Source organism: Triticum dicoccoides, chromosome 6B (genome assembly GCF_002162155.2).
Source record: "Triticum dicoccoides isolate Atlit2015 ecotype Zavitan chromosome 6B, WEW_v2.0, whole genome shotgun sequence".
Classification (NCBI taxonomy): domain Eukaryota; kingdom Viridiplantae; phylum Streptophyta; class Magnoliopsida; order Poales; family Poaceae; genus Triticum; species Triticum dicoccoides.
This window is the reverse complement of record NC_041391.1, coordinates 709,917,831-709,930,331: the sequence shown is the minus strand read 5'-3', so window position 1 is coordinate 709,930,331 and position 12,501 is coordinate 709,917,831. Positions and strand designations below refer to the sequence as shown.

Below are 12,501 nucleotides of genomic sequence, written 5' to 3'. Positions count from 1 at the left end.
CCATCTCACGTCGATCATGCATCAAGCACCGTTGGATGCTCGTGGATCCAACGGTAACCCTCGCCCCCCACCCTCTCACCTACCTAGCTCTAACACTTCTAAAAAAACCTAGCCCTAACACAACCCCCCACCGCCGCCGCACACCACTCCTCCTTCTGGATCCAGATCGACGCCGCCTCCCTCTCTCTCTCTCCCCGATCCAAATCGACACCGCCTCCCTCTCTCTCTCGCTTCCCGTCGCCGGCGGCGGTGCCCTCCTTCCCTCGCCCTCTCCTCCTTCCCTCCTCACGGCGCCTCCTCCATGCCACGAATCCCGGCAACCCACCCCGTCTCCGCGCCCGCCTCGGCAACCACCTCCGCCGCGCGTCCGAGTCCCATCCATGTCCGCGCCGGCTCCGTCTCTGTCTCCTTTCGTGGGAGGTGACCCGCACCAGGTCCCGCGGTGGGGGAGGCGCGGCGGCGGCCTCGCGCTCTGCCCAGATCCGGTGCTCGCGTGCTCCAGCGGCCACACGCGACCGTCTCCCGTGGATAGGGTTTGGTCCACCACGTCGTCGGCGTGTCTCCAGCGACTAAGGTTGGTCCCCTCTCTTCCTCACCTCGTCTCCTATACCTACCAGATCCTCTCTTCCTCACCTCGTCTCCTCTCGCTACCATATCCATCCAGTACGTCGTCGTCGCTCGCGCTCCGGGCCGCCATGGCATGGACGGGAAGCCTGCCCCGACGCCGACGCCATGGAGAACCCCGACGGTCAGCCCCCTCTCCTCTCCTCTCCTTTTCGATTTCTTCTTCCATTGCATTCCCTTCCATCCTCTTCCCTGACGCGATGCGGTTTCTGTCCATGAGCAGCAGCGTCAGGGGCGGTGAAGGCCAGCAGCAGAAGCATCCATCTCCGGCGCCACCTGGGGTAGGTAAAATTCTGGTTGATCTTCAGGACAGAAGGGGTAGGTCTTGAGATCCCTGTCATGAAGTACAAGATGTTCGTCATTGGAACTTGGCTGTGATCAGTTGAGATTGCATCAAATTTTGTAGCTTCTCACCCGAGGGCAGTTATGAATTACTTTTGACTCTTGGTTGTGCATTCTGTGATGGAATTACTGTTTGGTATGGTATCTTAACTAGGAAATGATATGTACCCAATCCTCCAATGTTAAGTTTGATGCTATCTTGTGTTGTGCAATGTGGATCTTAATTTCTGCAGTAGATAAATGTCAGCTGAACCTTGTTTCTCCTTTTCTGAATTTGGGACTGCTACTGAATCGTTGAATACATGCCATGTCCTGTTGTTCTCCATAAGCTTTGTTAATTGTGCAATATCTCTGTTCTAGGCTAGAAACAGGTTTAGTTTTGCTTACCAGGGTCTGGAACTACTGTATGCTGCAGTCGGACTTATGAATGTTCATCTGTTTTTTCTGAATGCAGCCGCACTTATGAATGATCATCTGTTTTTTCTAAATGCAGGCAGACTTCTGTATCTTCATTGTTGTTGGATTTCTGGGCATTACTGCAGAATGGTCAAAAATTGTAGCTCGATTGCTGTAGTGAACTGAAGATGTGCTTGGTATTTTACATGTGCTCAGAACTTAAATATGTGTTTTGTTTATAAAATAAAAATCCTGACACAATTTGTGGCAGCTGTATTCTAGATGGGTCTTGTACATTTAGTAGTTTTTTGCCTGACGCTTTAACATACATCATATGTTGTTTGGAGGATACAGGTGTTGTTCATTGTTGGATTTCTGGGCGTTAATCCACAACGATCTTACAGAATATGTAGTACTATTGCACATTAAACTTTCTGACGCAATATGCATTTCCCTTTTCTAAGTTGTTTTTTTAGATTCAGATGATTACACAGTTTTGCTTGACAGGTGTTTTCCTTTTGCTGCTGGAACGACAGATACTTTCAATAAAATTTAACTGAATTCAATTAAAATCACTAGGAGTGTGGTGCATTACTCTACTTGTACAACCAAAATTGATTCAAATCCTACGTATCTAGAACTGCATCTTCACATTCTTTAGTGCAGCCATGTAGTAGCACTGTAGTAACCTTCTAGATCAGTTCATTTAGTGATTTTTTCCGGGGAGTTCATCTTGTGATCTATTTAGATCATGAAGTTTCTAGGACAGTTGTCTGCCTGCTTGTATGATAGACGTCACCTTTCGTGTATGAAATAAACAAGCTGATCCGGTTCCTTAGGTGACCAAGGCATATTCCAGTCCAGCATCTATTAAACTTTGTATGCTGAATTTAAATTGGCTGTCACTATATACTTAGGAGGCAGTGACATAACACTATATGCCTGTGCAGATTTATACATTGTTAAAATGGAGGCTTGGGAAGAACTATTTTCTTTGTAGTAATAAGTCAGGAGTTGTTTCTTGCTTCAGTAGGGTGTCATACATTATAATCATCAGCTCATGTCGTCTGGGATCAAACATAGCTTTGAATTTACAAGATTAAAGATTTATGTGAGAAGTACAAGCCATGTTCACTTAGATTTCCTGCTAGTTGCATATCTGCACTTCATTGTACATACGTCGTGTTGGATCTCAGTCCAGAATCCAGATCCATAGCTTGTCATGCATTTTGTGGCAGCAACAGCAGCTAGCAGGAGCAATTCTCTTGCTGGTTTGCATTGAAGATATTGTATTCTGTTGCTATATCATTGTTTAATAAAACCACAGCATGATGCTCACATGAGATATCCACTTGTTTTTGTGCTGTTTTGCTACAAGTTGTGTGTTGATTTGATAACAGGAGTTTCCTTGTCCTGGTCCTATACTGCATTTTGACTCCTATGTTTCTGTGCACGTGTGTTTAATTGATGTTGTTTCAACTTTGAACTGCTTCTACATATACTGCAATTGAGATTTAAATTTGTGGTTGTTCCTGTTTTACAGATGCTCAAGTGTGAAGCCGTGAAGTGTGAAGCCGTGCAGTATGAAGCAAGTGTGAAGCCGTGAAGTGTGAAGCCGTCAAGTGCTACTTAGTGAAGAGTAGCATATTGTAGCATATATGTGTTGTAAAGATTGTAATAGATTTATTTAGTGGTATATTTGATGATTCTTTTTGATTATGTATGTGATCTGAAAACTTGTGAAATGGAAACTTGACCAATGGGTCCACTTATGAAAATAATCTGTCAATTTTGTACATTTCGGACATGTGGGACCAATTTGAGAGATGATCATGACAAGTGGGACCCATCTGACTAGTGGGACCAGCTTGAATATATAATGGCTGAAAATAGAAAAGCAATAAATAATAAAAGGCCACGGGCCAACAATAAAAAAGGCTACAACGTTGGGCTTGGCCCATGAAGCCGGCCAGAATTAACAAGGAAAAAATAATAAAAGACTGAATTAATGGGCTCGGCCCATGTAAAATGCTGAATTGGACCGGGCTGAATCTTGTGCCACATCAGCTTGCCACGCTGGATGCCTACATAGCCTGGGGAGGTTGCTAGTGACCAAAACACCACAGTAGGAATATTTTGGTCGTAAACGTCCACGACCTTCTCACAGAGAAGGTCGCTATAGTCAGTTAACGACCCTCAGCTTTTGACCTTCTGTTTTTTGTCACAAAAAGGTTGCAAATGAAAAACAATGACCTTTCAGTGACCAATAGTCAAGGTCACAAGTTGACATATTTCTTGTAGTGCCCTCCCTCCTCCTCCGGCCGGCCCCTCCCCCTCCTCCTCCGGCCACCCCCTCCTCCTCCTCTCTCCTCCCTCCCTTGTCTATGTTCTTGCAAATAGAATAATTTTTTTTGACTACTTTAGGTGTTTTGAATAAAATAGAAGTAAGAAAATTTAGGGTAGAACTAGGGTAGTAGAATTTTTAGCAAGTGTTTAATAGAAATAGTTTATTTAGTAAGTGATTAATATAACTAGTTTATTTATAGTAAGTGCTTAATAGAACTAGTTTATTTAGTAAAACTAGTTTATTTAGTGTTAGGATTATATATAAGATATTTCCAAATGTTTTTGTTCATATTTTCAACCATTGAAATGCAATGACCACCGATAAGTGGCCTATGTTTTGCCGGAGTGTTGATTAATTTCCGTTCCGGCAAATTTCAGGTGCTCGATATGTCCTTTTTTAGCAAAGGTCATGCCGGATTTTTTGGGTTTTGCCGTCAAGTTATAATCTTTGAATTTTGAACACAGGACATGTCTGATGACGATGGGATCCCAGAGTGTGGGTACTGCTATGATGATCGGGGTGTGTGCGACAGGTTTCGGCACCTGCAAAATGATAGGTTTTTCATCGTGAAGCTGGAAGAGACCTTTGATGTTTGTACGGTATGCAACGACAAGCATTTCATCGTAATTAATATCATCACTTGTGCTTCTTTTGTTCAACGTGTAATTTATGGATTTTTTTCAATTTGATTAGTACATCCCGTGCCATGCTAGACCATATGTATTGGAGAAGCTTGGTTTTGGTTTAGATGAATTTGAGAATGTGGAGACGAGGAGGGCTCACTTAAGAACTAAACATGGTTACGAGTTTCTGGTTAAGCTATAAAATGCGGTCGATCACTCCAATTTTGGTTGCTCTAATTGGAAAGCTCTCTGCAAGGCATATGGATTTGAGGAGGGAATGCGAATAAGATTTGATATTCGCCCCGAAGATTATGATGATGATGATAATATCGACATCTGGGTGGATGTGGATATGCCTCCAATTTTGCCTAGATGTGAGTTTGTTAAACTAATTTGTTAAGTTCAGTAATTTATGTTGTTAATTTAAAAATATTTAGTGTTCGTCCGTACTAAGCTTATTTATTTATAATTGTCATCTTATTTCTTATCTTCAAAAAATACTCGGAAGGTAGTAGACAACACATACTACAACTATGACTCCAAGCTTAATTGTGAGGAGAAAGGTTATCTTGTTTCATTCATAGAAGATGTTGAGGCCTTCAAAACCAGTCACTCTATCAGCCCAAATTGTACTAGATACATGCCACCAGTCCATAAATTGCTTGATGGTAACTTCATTGCCAAAAACTTGGTAAGATTTTGTTAATGATGGTAACTTCATTGCATACATTATTCTTAAGTAAACTACATTGCTAACTATATATGTTACTATTACGTTTTTGAACAGAGGCTCCCGAAGCAGGTTGTGCCTGACATGCTATTTACCGAAGGTGATATGCACATGGTTAGCTTACGACCAACTCCTTCGAAGACTTACCATACTGCATACTCGATTTCTTCAAATGATGGAAGGCTCAAAATCAAAGAATGGAGCAAAGTGATGAATGCGCACATGCAAATAATTGGAGACAAAATGAATGTGTGCAAGCCACAAGTTGGAGATAGGTTTGTGTCCATTCTCCATTATGGTGAAGGACCGGTTTATCTGTTTTATTGTATTTTAGCTAGGAGAGAGGAGTAGGTCCTAAGTATTAAGAACAATTAGTTAGTGTTGATTATATATGACTACAATGTCTTAGACTTGATGGTGATGCTGAGTAGGAGTAGTGATTATGAGTAATATGATGATGAGGAGGAGGAGTTGTTATTATAACTAGTGACCAAGTTGTTATATGATGTCTCATGGACGAAAATGATGATTATGAGGAGTTATATGATAATGATGTATTATGATGATAAGTTGTTAATGATATTATTATGATGATGATGATGATAAGTTATTATGTCATTGGGTGAAAGAACCGCGGATTAGTTTCAAATGGATGGATCAAAAGTGACCATTGGTTACTTTGGATCCATGCACTTGAAACTAATCCAAGATTCTCTCACCTAGTGATTTAATAACTCATTATAATGTAAAAACAATCTCTAAATTGCTATTGTATGAAAAATTGTATAAAGGTGTATGAATATGACCTAAAATTCAAAAGAAATAGAATACCAAATAATAGTAGTAGCGGTTGTTTTCGAAAGCGCTACTAGTAATTAGTAGCAGCGGTTTTTTGAAAATCACTACTACTAAGTAGATATAGCAGTAGCGAGTGCCAGTAGGCGCTACTGCTAAGCTTTAGCTGTAGCGCCGTATCAGTAGCACGCTTACCCACGCTACTGATAGGCCAAAAATCAGCGCTACTGCTAGGCTTTTTCCTAGTAGTGGAAGGCTCGTGGACAAGTGTTGGGGAGCACGGTGGCCATGACTACTAATATGAGCGAGAGAGGCGGGGATGTGGCTAGGGTTTCTCCATGGGGCCAGGGGTGATCTAATGCATCTCGGGTGCCGCCAAATGGACGACAGGTGACCATCGGCGGCATGGACGCGCGCGCAGGCGCCACGCCATGGCCTCTGCCTCCTCGAGGAGGAATAAAGGCTGTAGGTGATTTGGGTTGTGCATTGTTCGGAGTGGGCCTAAGTGCACATGTCAATTTAGTTTTAATCTTTTCTGTTACTATATTAGCTATAGTTTTCTATTTCTTCTCAAAAGAAAAGCTATAGTTTTCTATTTATTCCAGCTAGCAATTGATTTTTGTTGTGAGTGAAACTTTGCACATAAATGCTATGCAATAGTCTGGGGTTGCACAAAATGTTTCACTCCATTTGGAAACATCCAAATTTGTATTTTGTTTTTAAATGGTTTTATTTATTTCTTTTAGTCCTCATAATTGCTGTTGGGGACAAGATGAGAATCCAATTGAGTTTGATTTCATTTTCACAAACACTTGGGATATTTATGACATAATATAAACATTTTTTATTTGCCAATTGAAGAATTATTGTTTGACTTGCATTATAAATTGGAACTTGAATATGTGAGTTGGATTAATTATTAATTGAAATTTAATTATGATGATTATGATGACATGCATAACTCGTTTAAGGTTTCGGCCATGTAACCATTCCCAAATATGCGAAAAAATACTAGAGCATCACACCCATAATATAATATGATCCAACATAGTGTTTGGGAATTTTTTGGCATCCAAGATGCTCAAGTGCCCAAGGTACGTGCAATTTCTCATTGTGTTAGTACATTCGAGGAGATCATGGCAAAAAAATCAATTTCTCTAACTTTGAAAAACTACACGGTCTAGACTTTTTTTTGGCATGAGCTCCTCAAATGCCATTTGAGCACAAAGTTTTGCACGCTCCTAGAAAACTATAGAATCTTGGGTAGCAAAAAGATTCAGAGCATTTTGTTTCTTTTCTGTTTTCTAAATTTACTGTTCACCAAGAGCATCCAAGACTCCAAGTGTGGGCACAGTTGTGGGTTACCGAAGCAAACAAACCATTTCTTCTGTGCATGCAAAGAAATCTTACCAAATTGCAACAAGTGTCATACATACAATGCATCACTTGTCACCACCAGAGGACATGGGAGTGGCCTTTAAAAGACTAGTGATTTCGACAATCTACTCTGTATACTCTCCTTTTTTTTTCAAGGGGTAAAATACGAAGAGAAAACGAAGAAAAAAAAAGGACAGTTGACGGCCCATATTAAAACCCCTCAGGCGATTGGGCTCCATAGCCCATCGAAATCCTGCTCCTGAGGCCCAAACCGTACCAAATCCGCTACGGGTGGGAAAGTGGATAAGAGAGTGCCCCAGCCGAGCTCAACGCCAGAGCAGAGCAAGCACACCGCAATGGCGTCGCCGTCGTGTGCCTCCACGCTGCCCTGGACCGCCGCCGCCTCCTCCCCCTCCTCCGCCTTCTCCTACCCGCGCCGCCTCCAGACGCGACGCGCCCCGTCGCTCGTCATCGTCGCGCAGGGCAGGGTCAAGAAGTACCGCCAGGTCCGTCCGTCCGTCACCCCCCCCTCCCCTCAATTTCTTCTTTCCTACAGACATTCGCCTCCGTAGATTGGAACAACTGAAAATCGGCAGGATATCAGTAGTGCTTCGCACACGCTCGAGCTAGTTTTTATCTTTCCCGGTGACATTGTTTTCTTCAGGAAAAATGTATCTGACAAACAGACACTGTCAAGAAACAGTAGTAATGTGGCATACTATCATCCGTTCCCCCCACTCATCGGGGAGGGGGCCGATGAGTGGGTGCAAATGGCCACAGGAAATCGAAATGTTGGCCATCAGCTTCGTGCTTGTACAACCACAGCAACTGTTTCTGTTTGTTTGGTCGCTGCTGCCTAGAGTAGAGGTAGAGCAGAAGTCGTTTTGACACCTGAATCCATTAGATGCTCTAGCTATTGGCTGAGGCTGATTGCAGGATGATTTGTTAGTTATAGCAGATGGTTTGGTGCTCACATAGTAGTTATGTCATCATCCTGGTCTCACATAGTAGTTATGTCATATTTGTGGTTCTGACACTGTTTTCATTCGACTGGTTTGGTGCTCTATAGGTCATACTCAAGGACGACATCGATGAGATTAGCGGCAAGAAGGGGGACACGATGAAGGTCCGGGCCGGGTTCTACCGCAACTTCCTGCTCCCCAAGGGCAAGGCCACGCTGCTCACCCCCGACGTCCTCAAGTAACTTCCCTGCCTCGTCCTGCAGTCGTATCTTTGCATTCTTTGTGTACTGTGTAGGTTAAGTTTCTCAGCTGTTACCGATAGGCGGCGGCACTAATGAGATTTGGTTGATGTTTGCTTATCCGTGAACTGCTCGTCGATGCGTTTTGCAGTATGTTTTTCCCGTGCGCGCAAGTTCAGAATCACATTGCGTAATAATTCAGTGGCACGTTTCCTTGTAAGATTTCCAAGAGCAGGCAACCTAGGTTGCTTGCCATTTTCATTAAGATTAGGAAAAGCAGCTTAATCACAAGGAGGGTGAGTTCATTTTGAAGCCTTGTGAATGCTTGTTTTAAGGGATGGTTTTGTACATTTATTTTCTGAAGGCTGGGTTGGTTTTCAGCCTGATTGAGAGTTGAGACATTAGTCTGCATATGTTATATTTGGATCGAGCATGTGTTAAAACATAAAAGTATTCAACAGCGGAAATGTTCAGTCTGGTGTATAAACAAAACTAAGATTACTAAGTTTGTTTCCTCTGCTTCTCTTTGCAGGGAAATGCAACTGGAGCAGGAGAGAATCGAGGCTGAGAAGAAGAGGGTAAGAGAATACTGTATATTTTTGAAGGCTTGATAACAAAAATACGATTGCAGTTTAAGCTTAGCATCTTAGATGTCTGAAAAAGTAAGCAATGGTTGCGGATTTGATCATATATCCTTATATTGTGGAAAACAAAGCATAGTTGCAGTTCAACATCTTGGTATCTGAAAACTTAAGCGCACTTGGGTTTTGACTTTATATCCTTATTTTCTAGGAAGAAGCATAGTTGCACTTTAACGGTTTGACCTAGTATCTTTGTGTATAGAAGAGTAAGTATAGTTGTAGTTTAACCTTACTATCCTTATTTTCTGGAAATGGAACTTGGATGCAGCTTAACTTTAGTATCAACATTCTGAAAACGATAATTATTTAGCACACCACATTCTTGTGAAACGACGGCCTTGGCATAAACTCCGGAATCATTTTGTACTTGAGTAGGTAAAAGAAGAGGCACAGCAACTCGCGCGAGTCTTCGAAACCATTGGGGCGTTCAAGGTGCCACGTAAAGGTGGCAAAGGAAAGCAGATCTTCGGGAGGCAAGTCCCAGTCGAACAATTTCATCGTCCATCTTGTTTTCTCCAGTTCACATCCTCTAACACATTTCCTGTGCCCCACACAGCGTCACGGCGCAAGATCTCGTCGACATCATCAAGTCGCAGCTTAACAGGTAGCAATTCCTTTCTTTCAAGCGTGTGCAGCAATCAACGAAACTTCCCATCATGGTCTGGCAAATTAATTACTGAACCGTGGAAACATGTAGGGACGTGGACAAGCGGCTGGTGGAGGTCCCGGAGATCCGCGAGGTCGGGGAGTACGTCGCGGAGATCAAGCTCCACCCCGACGTCACAGCCAAGGTGAGGCTGACTGTGTATGCCAAGTGAGCAGTCTGATCTCGCCATATACTCCGAACGTCCTGCAACTGTTGTGCCTGGGAGCTATAGAGGATGGGTTTTACAAAAATGTTGTTCATGGCCTTGTATGCATTAGGAGAAGCGTGGAGAAAGCGAAAGCTGTTGAAATATTTACAAGTGAATATATGAAATTCTTTTTTGTTCATTTGTCGGCACAGATCCATTTTGCTAAATAAATTAGATTTTCCATCCATTGGTTGACGCTATCCTTGTCATGATCCTACTTGTATTGTATAACCAACTCAGAGTGTGCTATATCTACCTGGTAATAATACTAAGAGGCACACGTCGGTAGATCTTTGTTTTATAAATTCACAAACATTTTTAAAATTCCAGTGACAAATATAAAAATGTGTGACATGCATTACTTAAAAAATCATGAAATCCATGAACATCTTTTATGCTCATGATAGTTTTTAAGCAAAGTGAAACATTTTTAATTCATATTTTCTTACCTTTCCAAACATCTTTTCAATTCATTAACCTTTCTGAAAATCATAAAGATTTGTTTAATCCGTGAAGATCTATTGAACTATTCGAGTTTTTAGAAAATCATAAAATAAATTGAACTACATGGCCTTTTTTTCAACTTTATGAGCACTTTTAAAATTCATGGATATTTTGAGTTCTTCTCCATTTGTTAAAATCCATGACATTTTTTGAAATATGTGAATAATTTTTAAATCTCAAAAAATTAGAAGTCACGAAACTTTACAAATTAACTAAAAACCTGTAGGATTTTTTTCTCGAGCCCAAACCTGTTTTTTTCTACCGGTCGTTCTTTACGAGCTGAGAAAAATCAAGCGGCCTGGCCCACACGCGCAATATATAGGAACCAGGTCCCGGAAACCTAAGGGGAGAACGAACGAAGTGGTTTCAATCCTATGAATTAAACAAACAACATAGGAAAGCTCCTACGAAAATCCTTTAAACCAAAGGAGCCCTGAGTTCTATCCATGTCGAAAAACAGAAAACTATTATGGAACAGAGAGTATAGGAAAAGAAACAACTTCACCTAACGATCTTCTAATTTCCAAAAGGCAAGGAGAAAAAAAAATAAGAAGTGTGTTGCATGCAAAACACCCATGAAAACGGACGAAGGCAAGATTGATCGAGATAAACCAGAGTGTATATCTCTTATGTCTTCCTCCGGAAGAAGCAACATCTTTTTGCACCTACTGATGAGGTAATCGGATCGATCAATCGATCGACATGAATTAAATTTCTACTATATACATCAATATATGCATGAAGGAGAACGAGAAAACTGGTTGAGTTGTACTCCCACTTAAACAAATGCAACATGTTTTAAATCACTACTTTAATGATTTAAAATGTCTTATATTTGTTTATAGAAGAAGTATTATATGTCTTGTTGACAGAATGATTCTTGGTGTCATCGTGTGGCTGCTGCAAACCGCAGAGGGCATCTGTTTTGTGAATTCATCTGTGCGGTGCTACTCATCTGTAGTTAAGCCAAACTTGTGATTGCCTGTTGCAATGACAGTGGTTATGAAGTGGGTGGCCGTCGCTCTCTTTACCCGGTGGCGCTGGTTGCTGACTGGCTCGTTTCTGTTTTGTTTGTTTCCGGCGAGCGGCGGTGCCGTCCGACGGACCGGATCCACAACATTCAATGTTTTTGCATGAACGTGTGGATTCTATCTCTGTCTGAATCTGAAAAATTATGCCATGACATGCTATGGCCTATACGTATCAGGTTCAGGGATAGGTAGGTGGAGGCCGGCTTATCAAAGCAGTAAAATCTGTAATTCAAGGACTGCCCGCCGGCCGAATAGTAGTTTAGCAGAGTAGTTAAGTTTACCAAAGGTGAGCCAGGTTTAGCTAGCTAATTGCGGTTGGTGGCCAACCGACAGCATGCAGATTTGTCGAGATTATGGCTCAATTCTTTTCCATCGATTCTGGACAATCTTGGTCTGAAAAATAAAAGTTCAAAAGAACTCAATTCGATTGTCTAAAATCATCTGAGAATCGCCACAATCGGTAGTGCAATCGAAAATCGCCTGGGGACCTCGCTTCTCGCGATTCTAGCCGCTCCCGCAAAACAAAACGCTTCTACTTAGGGTAGTACCCCTATTTGGGATGGAAATTACAAGGAAACTGGAAGACAGCTGCGTACCGAAAACGATCGTACGACTTGTCCTCGTCTCCTGAATAAAGTTCCGACGACCGATAACGAGATCACTCCGTATGAAAAATGAGAGAAGAGAAGGACGACACTCTCATACTTACGTATGAAAGAACAGTTTAGACACTAATCACGTCTTTCAATACTACTAGTGCAGAACCGGGCAATAGCACCGGTTCGTAAGGCCCTTTAGTGCCGGTTCAGTACGAACAGGTGCTAAAGGGAAACCACGTGGCACGAGCCAGCTCCAGGGGCCTGGAGCCCTTTAGTACCGGATGGTAAGACCAACCGGTACTATAAGGTTTAGGGGGTTTTAGTTTTATGATTTCTTTTTCATTTAATTTTGTGTTTCCATTTTAATTTTTTTTCGTTTGCTGGTATTTTACGATACTACACATTGTACACGTTATATATATATATATATATATATA

The 12,501-nt window shown here is 41.9% G+C and overlaps 1 protein-coding gene across 1 annotated transcript; it reads left to right on the top strand.

Moving 5' to 3' along the window:
• The first annotated feature begins 7,557 nt into the window (after positions 1 to 7,557).
• LOC119325097 (50S ribosomal protein L9, chloroplastic) lies at positions 7,558 to 10,117 on the top strand. Its single transcript, XM_037598838.1, has 6 exons — positions 7,558 to 7,740; positions 8,304 to 8,434; positions 8,968 to 9,013; positions 9,452 to 9,549; positions 9,633 to 9,680; positions 9,774 to 10,117. The coding sequence occupies exons 1-6, from the start codon at positions 7,591 to 7,593 to the stop codon at positions 9,892 to 9,894; spliced, it is 594 nt and encodes a 197-aa protein (XP_037454735.1). The 5' UTR covers positions 7,558 to 7,590; the 3' UTR covers positions 9,895 to 10,117.
• Positions 10,118 to 12,501: the final 2,384 nt, after the last annotated feature.